The 15,261-nt window shown below is 41.2% G+C and overlaps 2 protein-coding genes across 2 annotated transcripts; one reads left to right on the forward strand and one right to left on the reverse strand.

The window, feature by feature from the left end:
* Nucleotides 1-410: 410 nt before the first annotated feature.
* On the forward strand, nt 411-12,501 carry LOC107188299 (sarcalumenin-like). The gene is given in 11 exon segments (XM_015576574.1): nt 411-559; nt 6,589-6,675; nt 6,742-6,833; nt 6,895-7,084; nt 7,225-8,361; nt 8,759-8,875; nt 9,126-9,298; nt 9,646-9,837; nt 9,908-10,010; nt 10,013-10,149; nt 10,834-12,501. Coding segments are annotated over 11 exon segments (2,682 nt in total). The 5' UTR covers nt 411-486; the 3' UTR covers nt 11,215-12,501.
* A 142-nt stretch (nt 12,502-12,643) lies between these two features.
* LOC107188208 (hsc70-interacting protein-like) lies at nt 12,644-13,560 on the reverse strand. Its single transcript, XM_015576463.1, has 3 exons — nt 13,302-13,560; nt 12,712-13,124; nt 12,644-12,667 (listed from the first exon to the last, which is right to left on the reverse strand). Exons 1-3 carry the CDS (start codon nt 13,558-13,560, stop codon nt 12,644-12,646), a joined length of 696 nt encoding a protein of 231 aa, XP_015431949.1.
* Nucleotides 13,561-15,261: the final 1,701 nt, after the last annotated feature.

The following is a 15,261-nucleotide window of genomic DNA, read 5'->3' on the forward strand; positions in this document are numbered from 1 at the left end:
TTGACCAATAAATAATCCTCAGTAGTAGTCTCTAATTCCAAGTGAAATCACCTCCAAAGATTCATATCCAGTATCCATAAAGCAACAATTCACCATCTCCAAACTTCTGAAAGTCATCAATAGGGCCCAGTCTGGCCGGCGTAGCATCGTCTTTGGGATTTAATTCTGCCACCCATTAGCTGGAGATCGGGAGAATCGAGGAATCCTGACGATGAAACGGAACCAAAACGACAGGACAAACGGTAGGAGGGCAAGGGAAGAAAAAACGACAGACACGGTGCTCAGAGGAAATAGGTACTGGCGGCCGTGTAGCATCGTCGTACGCGGCGGCTCGTGGGGTGGAGAGAAGTAGAGGGGCTTGGTTCGTGTCGGGGTTCGTCGGTAGTGACAATGCCAGTTCCTCGCGGGCGAGTTTGAGTCGAAGGCGACTATCGAGTGAGACGAGCTGCCAGCCCTGGCTGATCGTGTAGTGCCTAGTGAAACGAGATGACGGGCTCGCGGCTGAGACCCGCGGTCTTCGTGGGCCTCTTCCTGGCCCTTCTAGCCGTCGCCTTAGAGGGTGAGTAGGCCCTTGCCCGGAAGTCGACCGTCTGCTTCTTCCTCCGCCCCCACCCCTCAAGAGGCTCCGCCTGCCCTCTTGACCTTGCGCCGCCATCGTTCCCTTTCGACACTTCCACGGGGATCACCGATGGCCATTGAAATTCGGTTGACAGCTTCTTTGCTGCTTCACTTGTCCTTCAAGTTGCAAACCGACTGCTTAACAGTGAATTCTAGACACTGGTGACAGAGGCCAAGTGTGAAGAATGGATAGTGATTGGCGACGTTTTCACCAAGATTTTACAGTTCGATATGTGGAAGCTTATTAATTAATGTGTCGATTGTCAGCGTTCAATTAGGTGGAGCCTGTTAATTTTCCCTGTCGAATAAGAATTAGCACTGGATCGTAATTTGCCGCTGAGATTCAAGCATTTATTAATAGGCTCTTGGCTGTTAGTCGATGGTTCTGGGAAGACTATTGAATAATCCCCCCTCGTAGGTAAAGTGTTAAGGAACTAGCTTGGGTAGTGAAGTACTTTTTGCTGATTGGTTTTTGTTGAACTGTATCCCGGAATGGGACTTTGTTTAAATGTACGCGAGCCATCGATCTGTTTCGAGACTTCTTTCGTGTATCTTCGATTATGATGAACGTAGATAATTCTTTCTTCGAGGTGGTTTTTTCTTTTTGGTGAATCTTGAATGGTAACGTGTCAGATTAGGAATCACGTGGGCGGAGGAACTTATGATGATCCCAATGTAATTTTATTTATGATCGTTTCGAGGTGTTGATTTGTAGGAGCGTTTCAAAACAAATTCGTGCAATATCGTTATTTGTTGTCTCGTTATTTTTAACGGGGCCGTCACGCGATAGTTTTTTTAGAATGCACCTGATCTCCGACTTCGGCGTCGTTTATTTGCGTTAATTATAGTATATATAAACGCGTGCCGATAACGAAGGCTACTCAGGATTTCTTCTTGATCTTTTCTTGACGCATTTTGAACGAAATTCGTAAAAAGATCAATGAAATTCTCCAACTGATGTCAGATGATGCCAGCTCCAATAAACTTCCTTTGACTTCTACTATCACATTCTGGTTTTTCATTTTGATGTGCACTCAGAATTTCCATTGGATCTTCCGTTATCATAAATTAGATGAATTTTTCATTTTCCACTGACGTATCAATGAGAAATGCTACCTATCTCTCGATCCTTTATTATAGCGTATCAGTGACGAAACGATCTTCCATCTTCCACTGATGCAGATATTAATGACGCAAACATCTATATACTTAGAATTTTCGTTTGATCTAAATTTAACGAATTTTTAATCACCCGTTGACGTATCGATGACGGACATCGTGGATTCAGAGTTTCTCTGTGATCTTAACCGATTTTCTGGTGTCAGGAGGCAACGTCGTGGATTTGGATACAGCAACTTTCTAGAAGCTTTAGTGGTCGATGATGTGGCCGACATGCTGACGAACCTGTGACGATTGACGAAGGTCAATGTTACGTAAAGTCGCTAGTCTGCGTCATCGGTTCCTGGCTCGTTTCAGCCCCTTCGGTATCGTACAGAGACGCGATCGAACCGATGTACCTGCAATTCATTTCGTCATTATCGTCTCCCCACGACGATACATCATTAATCCAAACTATATTTCACCTGTTCGATCCACGTGGCACTTGTTAGAAGGGCGCAAATATGTTTCCTCGACATCTTACCGATTTAATCATACTTTTTCAACATTTCTTTGAATGAAATGAAATGATTTTAATCGTTACACGACTTTATAAAATATTATTTATTACATTTTTTTAGAATAATAATATTTCTAGATCAGTTTTGGAAGAATGATGCGGTAACAGTTCTCGTGGAATGCAATCGAGAGTGTTTTAATCGGGGCGACGATCGAGGAAAAAGTTTCGATCGCGTATTCAAGGATCCGTTATTTTGGGAATCGATGGTAACCGACTGTCAACAACTAGCAAATAATTATATAAGGACCGTGCATAAATCCGTGCCAGATTTGTTCTAAATTCCGTAAACCTACCCGGTGAATTCCATTTAAAGCTGCGTGTTTGATGATACATATCAGCAAATTCATGCTTGATATGTTTGTAAATATGTTGAACATTTTTGACACATTACGATAAACAAATAATAATTTAAGCTCAACAGTACTTGTGGTAAACTGGATACTTACATTCAAAAATGTATTCTAATTAAATATTATTCTGTGGGTTACAATATTGTATTAAAATGAAAGATGACAAGCGTTAATATTCTGTAGGAATTAGCGTGAGAATTAAGGAAGTAGTTGAAATTCCTTTAAATATTTTTCACATTTTCTAGAATCATAATGAACAAAAAATATTCCAGAATTGATTAAAATTAGTTTTTATATCTTAAAGGGACTTGGATATTTTAATTGAAATTGTGGTTAACAGATATTACTTTTTTTGCGAATTTAAAGAATTGAATGGGAAGAATGAAAAATGATATATTTCGGTCGATTCGATTTTTCGAACGGAAGGATTAAAGATCGTGCAAGTCGCGCAGCGCGGGACAAGACTTCGGATTCTATCTTTATACTTGCTGGCTATGCTTGCCAAACGACAGCTGCTTACCTCTGCTTCCATTACCTGTATCTTGACATTTTCGCGGATTATTTTCTGACCATACAATTTCAACATAATACCTTACAAATCGGTCGAGTCCAAAAATTAATATTCGTCGCGGTCGAAGTATCCTTCGAATAAAAATCGTCACAAAATCAAACTAAAAAATTCATGTTTAAACTGACACACTACTATTTAAACTATAAAATAAATTACGATCAACATAGAATTTTATGGATCAATTGGAATTTGTACGCTCTCCTATTCGGGGTTCTTATTGTGTACTAAAAAACTTACATTTTCTTAACCTTGCCATTACAGTGGATTTGTGATAGTCTTTTTGTTTGAAGATCAATTATTCTGGCCTATTATGGAGTAAGGTATTCAAGAAGAAAGGAACAGCAACTAGAATTTATCCCCTATAATTTCTTCCACGCATTTTGGCGTTCATCTCGCGGACAACAAAAGGCTGAAGCACATAAAATGATAAAACCGGGCCACCGTGCCAAAAGCACCAGCGCGTGTGATGTAATGCTGAAAATTTACGGGCTGGGTGCAACGTTAGCCCGCGTATTTTGCTCATTTGTTCCTCTCCTGTGCACGGACCAATTAAGTTTCTCTTTGAAAATTACCTCGGCGATCGAACGACGATTAACGTCGGACGTTGATTAAAAATTTGACCGGTTTCACTAGTAAATACAGGCTGTTTCATAACGTGAGCATCGTTTCAGGGTCGAATTAAACTTACAGAAATAACGATCTTATTTTTATGTTCCTCTCTTATAATTCTGAAACTTATTAGAAAAAATGAAAGCTGTGATGTTTCTATCAAATAATTTCATATTAAAATGTCGACAGTAATAGAATAAAACTAGATATGGTAACACGTGTAGTTTAGATGCAAGGTCAAATATTTCTTTTTTCATTTTATATGTCTAATTCACCTAATATTTTAACATAATAATTAAACACCAAAATATTTTGTTTCTCCAACTAAATACACCTATTGACCTTCATTTAGATCACGCGTACACACTATAAATTCGGTCTATTAATAATGTTTGACATCCAACTTGAATTTCACGTATTTCGTCTGTACTCTTTTTATTTCTGCAAACGCATAAAGTCAGCAGTTAAACGACGACATTCAACGTTCTCTTCGGCGAACTAATTTTAATCGATGGCCTATTAAACGGTTGTGCACAGTGTGGCCACCATTGAACCGAATTTCTTGTCCTCTTCCACGGACGATCGTCGACGAGTCGTTCGCACTTTTCCACAGCGAATAACCGATAAAAATACGTTTCGCTCATCGAATATATAAATATTTTCGAGTGTTGCTCGGCTGAATGCCGCCTACTCGCCGCTATACTTAGAAACCCGACTGGTCCCCAGGTACTGCCTAGAAAGATGATATCGACATTTTCATCGACCGAGATTTTACGTTCTGTTGCCACGTATTATGACACCAAAATTCAGAATCTAGAACGTCGGATCGAGGATTCAAAAAGTAGGATCTAGTTCCTATTCGCGATATAATCTTGCCGCCAAACGTGCCCTCAACCTTTCAACAGTGCAGATTTATTCGCAACGTTCTTGTTTAATGGATCCTTTCACTGTAACAGAATGGATCATAATTCTTAGTTTCGAATAATATTGATCTGTGTGATCTGTTTAGTTACGAATACAGTTGAAGTGTTCTACCTTGTGTTTGGTCTTCGAGACTTTATATAGTCTTTAGAGATCTACTATTGAGGCATTACCGTACTCCTCCTTTCAAGTCTTAATTTTAGCGTTTGGTGGTGCGTTACATTGGTTCTCGTGTTTTTATAGGAGACATAAATTTGCTTTCTGCTATTGGGATCTACTATCGAGGCGTTACTGTACTTTTTTTTCAAACTCTTGATCCAAATATATGATGAGATCAGTAGTTTACTATCTTTTCTTCGATCCTCGAAACTTTACAGTAGTTTATAGTCACTTCTAAAGTGTTAAGTTGTGCAGAAATAATCGCGCCTTAGGTACAGAAAGACCCATATTTATCCTTTAAACACCTTCAATCTTCAGCAATTAATTTCACGTATACATTCACTTGATACGAAGATTGAATGTACCTTGATAAGTACAGGATGGTCCTTAATGAGTGCCCAACATTTTCTTCTGAACAACCAAAATGATCTTCGCATCTTCATCAATCTCTAGAATTGAACTCCATTTATTCGGAAGTTTCATGAAGTGTCTGAAAAACACATTTAGGTTTTCCATCAAACTCATCAATGTCCATTGCAAACAGAGGATCCGAACCAGAACCGAAGACGACGTTTTACATTACCATCTCGGTGGCATCGCACGTTTGCGATTCTCTTCTAAAATTGTGGAACCTACTATCAGGTTCCTGGTTGACGTTGATTGCTACTATGAAGTCTATTAATAAATCCTCGGCAAAGCAAAGTGATCACTGGTCTTGTCATTGGTGAGGTTCTGCCACTTGAGGCGCGCGGGTACCATTTTTCGTCACCACGGGGACACCGAGACGGGCTGTTGTGTTCACGAACACCTGTCATTGTCCGAGCACGCGCCTGCTCCAACGGTGTGTAACGACTTTGACAAGATCTTGCGTCACCTGGGTCAGATATTTTCGTTGGTCGCGTGGCGTTAAACCCTCGGCCGAAGAGCTCGTGTTATCTAACACCCAGCGCCTTCTTTTGGCACCGGTGTGTCCGTCGCATAGTGAGAACTCCCGATGAAAATTCCTGGCAGCCCGAAGGGATCAGGCATAAAATCAAGCCAACCGTAAAATACTTCGCGGCACTACCGCCCGCGTAACGCAAACACATCTTATTAATGTCCATCGCGATCGTGTGTTTCGCATAATTCTCCGTCAACCGGCGCGTCACGCCTCCTCCTGTTTGTTTAGAACCGTTCCTCTCGATCGAGAAACCGGGTATTATTAGCCGAAAACGTCCTTTAGATCCCTAATGAAGCTCGACGTTGGAGGTCTCGCCTAACTATCGATGCTATCATCGATCAGAGGATGCTTCAGGAAAGTGAATGAAAGCTTCTAAAAGAAGGAAAAGAATTGGTCTAACGAATTGATAAGATCAACCGGAGATGTGAAATTCTCTTTTATTGACTAAACCAGGACACACAGAACGACTCACACAACGTCAAACTATTTCGAAATTGGTTAAGATCACAATCTGAAAACTTGGATTGGCTAGGCTACATTATTTGCAATAGAGGTTTGGTTAGACTAGGATCAAAATCATCAGAGTTATACCTCGCTTTAGCTACACCCCATTTCACATTTCTACTTAATTAGAGTTCAAATGTCCTGGTCCCACAACGGGATCATTTCTCTAAAAGAACTCCAGTTACATCTGACAGCCTTAACTGTAGTTACAGTACTACTTCTGTGAATATCGTTGCAGGAGTGCAAAGCGAAGAAGAGCTAGAGGTGCCACCGGAGGATCTATGTCGGCCGTACATTGAGAAGGCGTTGAAGGATCTCGGTACAGGTAATGTTCAGATGTTGGGGGATGCGCGACTGGAGCACAGCGACTTCTAGAATGTTTCGTTTGAAGGATCTCTGGAGCAGACCAGTGCCGAGGCCAGGACCGACGCCGACAAAGAGAGCGACGAGGATGATGGGGGGCAACCACCCGCGAGCGAAGAGGTAAGGCATTCCAACGAAACCCGTGAAACCGATAGGGGATGAGTTTCGGTGTACGTTTTAGGACGGCGAGCCAACAGCCGATGTTTCGAAAGAAGATTTGGCAACCGAGGAAGACAAACAGGAGTCTGTAGAGGCCGAGACTGCGGGAAGCGCTGAACAAGCTGAAGACGACGCTGGCAAATCTGGGGAAGCTGATCAAAGCGCCGAAGGCGCTGGAGACAAGAGCGGTGAAGCGGGTGAAGCCGAAGAAGGTAAAATTTCAGTACCGATTGTGTCACTTTTTGCTCGTAAACAATTTTATCCGACGAGTCCTGGGCTTGGGGAAAGGTAGAAAACAGTTTTTCTAATCCTAAAAAGATAAAGGCACGATCACAAGATAGTGTTCCTACAGGTGAAACGGAACAGGATGAGAAATCCGGCGAAGCAGACGGAGGAACCGAAGAGGACAAGGACGAATCTCCCGAGAAAGTAGACGATGGCGTCGACTCAGGCCAGGATCAAACCGAAGAAGAAAAGGACGAGAAATCTGGCGATGAAACGGAAGGGGACGATCAAAAGTCTGACGAAGCGCAGGTAGACGAAGAAAAGTCCAACGAGGAAGCGCAGGCGGACGACGGAAAGTCCGACGAGGAAGCTCAAGCCGAGGATGGGAAATCCAACGAAGAAGCTCAAGCCGACGATGGGAAATCCGACGAAGATTCACCAGCCGAGGGCGAATCGGTCGAAGAAGCGAAAACCGACGAAGAGAAATCCGACGAAGTCAACACTGAAGAGGTGAAATCCGAGGAGGAACAGGCCGAGGACGAGGATTCGAAGGCGGAAGGAGCGTCCAAAGAGGTGGAGGAAGCTGCAGAGGTATCTACGGAAGCTGCGGAGGATGACAGCAAGGCGGAGGAAGAGGCTCCATCGCAAGAGCAGGAAGCCAGTAGGGAAGAAGAAAAGGAGGACAGTAAAGAAGGTCAAGGTGAAAGCGCCGAGGGTCAAGTAGACGAAGAAGAGACGAAAGAAAATGAAGAGGGTAAGGAAGAGGACGCAGAAAAATCTGCAGAGGATGAAACGAAATCTGCAGAAGAGACGACTGGAGAAGAAACTAAATCTGAAGAAGAGAAGGAAGATAAGTCCGCTGAGGAGGAAGACAAATCTGCGGGTGAGGAAGGAAAGGAATCGGTAGAAGAGGCCAAATCTGAGGAAGAAGGAGCCGAGGAAACGAAATCTCGAGTTAGACGAGGTATTGACGAAGAGGGAGAAGATGCAGCTGAGGGTTCTGAAGAGGCAGCCGAGAGCGAGGAGGCGGAACCTACCCCCGAGGAAGACCTGATTCAGGAGATCGAGGTGCCGGAGAACCTACGACCAAGGGATCACATTAATCAACTGTTGAAACTGGACGAGGAGAACGAAGAGACGGAACGTGCCATTTCGAAGGTTGGCGAAGTTATACTGAAAGAACTGAAGAAGGTTTACGACAACGCTATACAGCCTTTGGAGTCTCTGTACAAATACAGGGACTTGAGCAATAGACACTTTGGTGGTAAGTACTGTTGGGATCTTAATGATAGAATAAGTCTTAGAAGGAGCAGCCACAGTGATCGTCGATTTCAATCAAACCTTTTCTGACGAATCTACAGCAAAAATTAGCAGACACGTATTCGAGCGTTTGTTCGGATATGCATTATTTATGAAGATATTTAATGTTAAAATTTCGTCAAATTGAAGGTTCATCATAAGTATGAAGAAATTGTGTAAAAAAAAATATCTTCATAAATAATGCATATTCGAACAAACGATCGGATACGTGTCTGCTCATTATTGCTTTAGATTCACCAGAAAAAGTTTGAATTAAATTGGCGACTGTGGCTTCTGTGTGGTGGAACACTTACAGGTTCAAACTGCCGGGAAACTTAATATTGTCCACATTGTGTCTGTAGATCCAGAAATATTCTCCAAGCCACTGGTTCTCTTTATGGGTCCATGGAGCGGTGGGAAGTCCTCCATCATAAACTACTTGCTCGACATCGAGTACAAGCAAACGTCTTTAAGGACAGGTGCGTAAGTAATTGGGGAACCGTAATTTTGTTTTGTGGTGAAGCCTCGCCCTGACTTCATTTGACGCTTAACTGAATCTCAGCCGGTTGTGATACCCCCCCCCCCTTGTAGTTCTCGTAGAAAGAAAACGCGTTAAAGACATTAGTGGTAGACGCATGGCTAGAGGAGCATGAATATACAGATAGTGTTTAGGTCGTTTGAGAGAGTGCTTAGAGGAGCAATGCAAAACGGGAAATGGAAATGACACAGGAGCCGAGCCGTCCCCGGCCTACTTCAACATTCTAATGCACGGGGAGGAAGAGGAGATCCTCGATGGCACCCAGTTAGCCGCCGACTGGACCTTCTCTGGACTGCAGAAATTCGGGCAGGGAATGCTTGATCGCCTCAAAGGTTTACGACTTGACAACAGCCTGTTGGAAAAAGTGAGTTAACAACCTTCTGATCGAGCGAATAGATATATAAAAAGAGATCACGATCTGGACGAACGTTTTTTGAATGAAACTATACGTATTAGAAACGTCTTCCTTGTACCTCGGTATATTGTGTCAAATAGACAATTAAACCCATAGTTCACTACTTGATACTTCTTGTGATGACCTTGAAGTGACCTTGAACCTGACATTGAAACGGAGAATAGAAACGATGATGGAAAAGGTCAATACCGAACGGTCATTTTGAGCTTGACTCGTTTCAAAAAGCGTAGATCTAGGTCGTAATCCATCACTCTGCGGAAGGGAATTCCGAAGTTACACCGTTTGAACGCTACCAGGTTAACATTGTCGAGATACCAGGGATCCTAGAGATACGAAAGCAGGTCCAACGTTTGTTCCCGTTCAATGATGCGTGCCAGTGGTTCATCGACCGGGCGGACATAATATTCCTGGTCTACGATCCGTCGAAGTTGGACGTCGGGCCCGAAACCGAGGCAATCCTCGACCAGTTGAAGGGAAGGGAGTACCAGGTAAGCATACGCCGGCAAAACAGACATGGTTGTGCGTCAACAGGTTGTGTAACACGAGCTTCCGAAACAGACACGCATCATTCTTAACAAAGCTGATCAAGTGAAACCGGAGGAACTGATGAGAGTGCAAGGCGCTCTGATCTGGAACATATCCCCGTTGATGTCCAGCGCTGAACGTTGTGGTCGATACCATACGAGGCCGGCGCACCGACCAGACTGCTGTATGCCCAGGAACGGGCGTTCCTACGCGATCTGCGTACTGCCATTGACAAACGTGTCGAGCACAAGATAGCGAGCGCCAGAAGATTCGCTGTAAGTTGTCCAAAATGAGAGAGCAAAATAATTCCTTGTTACAGGAACTTGGAATGTTTAAGATCAAATTCAATGGGGGTATAACATGACCTTCAGATGACCTTGTCACGCATTATACATTCGAGACACCCTGCATAACGAGGAAATATTTCGATGGTTCTAATGCAATCAGCGATTATAACACACCTGATCGCTTAACACATTCGGGACGGACATAATCCTTTTTCCGACCACATGGTCTAGAGAAAAGAATTTTTGTTCTTTTTATGTTCTTAGTATCAATATGTTATTATAAGTGTTTCAAAAGACATTTAAAATAATAGAAAATGTTTTTTAATCACAGTTAAGGGGAACTATAGCTCCCATCCGGCAGTGGGATTTGTCATTTAGGTAAATCGTAAATCCTTAATGTAAAACTACTTGCATCTAAAATATTTCAAAGCCCTGACGTAGTGCCACACTGTTCCTTCAGATGTTACTGATGTAGACAAATCCAACTGTGGTTATACAAGACTTATGAATCCCTTCCAGAATATCCTAAAGGCGGGAATTCGATTGAAACGGCCTGGTTACTGTAATTTCCAAGGTGGCCCCGAGATTGGCCCATGTTGAAAACTACAGTTCCCATCCGTACCAAATGTGTTAATCTTTGAAAACGTTGCGCCTGACACGTTGCAATTGCAGGTGCGAGTGCGCAATCACGCTAAAATGGTAGACTGTTATCTGACCACCTACTACAACCACAAGACGTTCTTCGGGAACAAGAAGGACATCAGCGACAAAATCATCGAGAATCCCCAAGACTATCACATCTACGAGGGGCTAAGCACATTGAAAAACATATCGCGCTACGATCTCCCTGATCCAGACGTCTATCGGGATTTCTTCCGACTGAACGCACTCTACGATTTCCCTCTGTTGAGCTCCACGTGCACCTATTTCCGTGGTTGTCCAATCAACAGACTCGACGTAGCCATCGCCTACGACCTACCCGAACTGGTAGGCAAATACAAGAAGTCGGTGGAACAGATCACACACGAGCACGAGGCGAGTCCTCCCAGTTGAGTGTAGTTCAACATTCTAAGCAGAGCTCTTGGTGCCGTACGACCTATGGCGGTGAGAGCAAATTGTACAAAAATAAAACAATGCGAACGAGCGAAAGGAGACGAACAATTAGCTGTTAAGTTCCATACTTGAGACCGTTGCAGAGAAACTTTTCTTCCCTGGAACAGGAAAACTTGTAGGGTTGGATCGCCCTTAGGGAAGCAAATCCAACTGGGTCCTTGAAGATAGGATCTGGTCGAAGAACTAAAATAGAGCTCCTGGAACACATCCTTGCGCGATCTACTAGACAATTCATTTTAAGGATGAGAAGAGATTGCAGTAGACAGGGTACGAAAGGTATGCTTGGTTGATCTTGTAAGTAAATATCACTGTATACTGGACCAGACGACCGAGTACATTGCTGAATTGAAAGATGATGGTTGATTAAGCTGCTACTGGTGGGTGGAAAACGATAAGAGTGCTACCATTCCGATCTAAAATGAACAGTGAGTTCCCCTTGAATGTGTTCACACAGCTTCGATTCATTTGGTTTTGGAAAACATATCACAACAATAGCGGGTCCTTACTAATATGTCGATGAAAAGATGATAAATAAAGATGAACTCGAGCTACAGACTGCTTTGAAACTTAGTGCAACAGTTGTGCCAACTATTATACCAACACTGTGACACTTCGGCCGTCGGGAAACCATCAGACGGAGAACGAATGTTTTTACATATTATCGATATGTAAAGTAAAGCACATAAAATATTTCCATTAAGAAAGAGATAAAGATGATCTCTTTTTGAGGCTTTTGTGAAATACCTTGTATAAAGGAATTGTGTTCTTATTAAAAGTTATAAAATATTTATTAAAAAAAAAAAAAAAGAATGCAGTACTTATAGTTACTCGATAACATGTTCCCACAATGATACACATGAACTACATTTTCAATGTAAATGAATATACCGTTTTGTTTTTAGTAAAAAAAAAAAAACGTTTGACTTTCTCACGTCACCTCGTGTAAATTAAACGCCTCGTGAAAGATACTTATCAGTTTGCATTGTGTTCTTGATGCTCACGCGTGTGATTGGCTTTTTGCGAGTATGCAAATCGTTGATATTATTACTTCAGTCTCTTATTATTGTCATCCGATACAGAAATATATTAAGTACGTTTAATACATTAAAATATTTACATCATTAGTGAATATAAGTTGTTGTTTTATGTAAATGTTACTTTATGTATTTAAGTTAAGTAGACTTAATTTATGTACTTTTCAAATAGGAATGTGTGTTGTGATTTTCATTTGTGTAAATGTGACATCTCGATCCCAAATACAAATTATTCACAAACAAAAAGATATAACATAATGCGTCCATTGAAGAGTAAAGACAAGAGCTGCTGATAATATCGAAACGAAACTAATATCAGTAATTTATATCAACAGTTATACTCTTGTATCTGATTCATACTATATTACAAAAAATAGAAGCAAATGAATAAGATAGTACTTACATTCGGTGTAACTTCGCGCAGCCATTCATCAGCCTGTTCATCGAAGTCGAATTTACAAGCGAGTCGCAAATCGTTAGCTGCCTCCTCGAACTTTCCAAGCAAATGATTGGCTCTTCCTCTGAATTTATGAGCTGCTGCACTATCTGGATTCAGCTCCAGAGCACGATCGCAATCGCGTATGCAAGCATTAGGCTTATTCATCAGCAAGTAAACTTGACCACGTTTCGCGTAAAGCAATGATGCTTGCGGATTCAGTAGAATGGCTTCTGTGTAGAATTGAACAGCTCTCTCATAATCCTTTTCTGCAAATGCTGATACAGCTTCTGAACGTTTAGCTTGGGATTCTGCAATTTCTTCCTCTGTTGGTTGCAGGGTAGGATTTCCCATTTTTTGTGGAACATCCGTGTCTGGCCCTGAAATTGATAATAATTAATTAATATAATTATTAATCAAACTATTAGTCTAGTAAAGAGCACAGTTGACAAATAAAATTTCAGACACAGATATTGAATTTACTTTTCATGCTTCAGTACTATTTTTATTACAATGGTTGCATGTTATAGGAAGCATTAAAGAAAAATTATATTTACCAATAACTCCAGTCATATCCAATTCTATGTCGCTCTCTTCACTTTCTGGTTCAGGCTGTGGTTCTGGTACCTTAGGTTCCTCTGGTTTTTTCTTTGGTGATGAATCTGCTTTTGCTTCTGGTATCTTTCCCCCAAAATGTTCAATAAATGACTTTATAAAAGAGAACTCTGGTTGGTGTAATATTGCAGGATTTGCAATGCACAAGTCGACAAATGTTTTCAGTTGAATGAGGTATTCTGGTTTTAATTCGGAAGACATCTTGCTACCTGTAAATTAGAATGACATTCATTTTATGTGAAATACCTTATAAATATTAAATAATTTAAAATTTCTGAAGTTTAGAAAATAATATTTTGTTGTATAAGATGACTATACTTTCTTCTTACAAAAATATACTAACAAGCATATAGCAAACTATATATTGAAGAATCTTTAAAAACTTTTGGCAAAAACAGCTTTTCTCTTTTATTTAATACGAATAAAATACAGATTTGATCACTTTATAGTATACCCAATCGTGTTTTATTTAGCGTAATCAACAGATTAATAAAGACCACTAAGGTTTGTACTTTATTCAGAACCAGATAGGACCTTTAACGGAATAAATACATTTTTGTCTGACTCTTAATTACTGTTAATTAGTTCATCAAATTCTATATTTGTATGAATATTCGTAATTTAATTATAGGAAACGATCTCATAGTTTTGAGTAGTAATATACATTGATGTGTTAAAAACCATCCATATGTTTTCCGATAATTTACTATATATTTTGGTCTTTTGCAGTATGAGAAAGAAAAACGATCCAGAACGTTAATAGTACCGGTAATGAATAATCGCGATAGACCAGAAAGTTTTACATATTTACCACAAGTTACGTAGATCTGGTATAAACGTCAATGAGGTGAACAAATTATTTTCTTGGAATTTTTCGTACTTTCTTTATCAGGGCGTATTTACGATATGCCGATTTAAGTTTTGAGAGCACAACAAATTGCGCAAGCAACTAATAACCATGCATATATAGGTACACACAGTGACGAACAAAATACTTATCCGTTTCAATACGCGGCAACTCGACAGTTAAAATTGGATAAAATCCGGAATGTGGACTCTCTTATATCGTCACATTCAATGGCATACACCATCGACTAGGTATAGAATAGATACATCATCCAATGCTTTTTCCTGTCCCACGTTCAGAGGATACGTAGCCCTCTTATGTAAATCTATTCCATACCTCGTTTGTAATTAGAGATGGCGTGCAAAATCACTAACGGTGATTTATCACAGTGATCGCCGAATCACGATCACGGTCGTGATTTAAATTCATTCACGACCGTGATTGCGATTATTTTATCTTGAGTGAATTTGCTCACTGCGATCGTAAGTCCTTGAGCTTTAAACGGAAAAGTATATATTTTTTCACTTAACTACAAGACATTTTATTCTAAATGCATCGTTAATGGACATTTTATTAATGTTACTTTTTAGATGTTCTTGTTTTATTCGTTTTTATATCTTGTCTTACATTTATATATTTGTAATAGGTAAATTCAGAATAGATGTAGTTTCATAAATAGTTTATCAAATCTACCTTTTGGCCGGCGGCTTACAATTTCCCTTGCGGGAATGCCTTACCGTAATGAGCCATCTCGTAGCCGTGGGATTCCGGGAATCGGGTGACGTCACGGCGTGCGAGCGAGAGCAGTATAACGAGCCGCAGTATCGGTGCTCTCCGTCGATGTGACGCGCGCCTAGGAATTTCGGCCGTCTATGGGGGAAGGTGTGCGAGCGAGAGAGTACGGTAGAGCGTGCCGAGTATCGGTGCTCTCCGTCGATCCAACGCGCTAGTGAGTTGCGTCACCCAGTTTATTGACTTAGCCGTGTACGCCGTGTACCAAGGTCGTACCATCCCGTGCAGGTCTGTGCTTGCTTCCTCACTTTGTCGTGAACCGT

This window comes from Dufourea novaeangliae, unplaced genomic scaffold (genome assembly GCF_001272555.1).
Source record: "Dufourea novaeangliae isolate 0120121106 unplaced genomic scaffold, ASM127255v1 scaffold118, whole genome shotgun sequence".
NCBI lineage: Eukaryota > Metazoa > Arthropoda > Insecta > Hymenoptera > Halictidae > Dufourea > Dufourea novaeangliae.

What these genes read in the sequence shown, in the direction of transcription:
- LOC107188208 (XM_015576463.1), bottom strand. Translation starts at nt 13,560, where the DNA reads ATGTCTTCCGAATTAAAACCAGAATACCTCATTCAACTGAAAACATTT. An exon ending in GGATATGACTGGAGTTATTG is followed by an intron (nt 13,125 to 13,301) that starts GTAAATATAATT and finishes TATCAATTTCAG; the next exon opens with GGCCAGACACGGATGTTCCA. An exon ending in TGCGCGAAGTTACACCGAAT is followed by an intron (nt 12,668 to 12,711) that starts GTAAGTACTATC and finishes TTTGTAATATAG; the next exon opens with TATGAATCAGATACAAGAGT.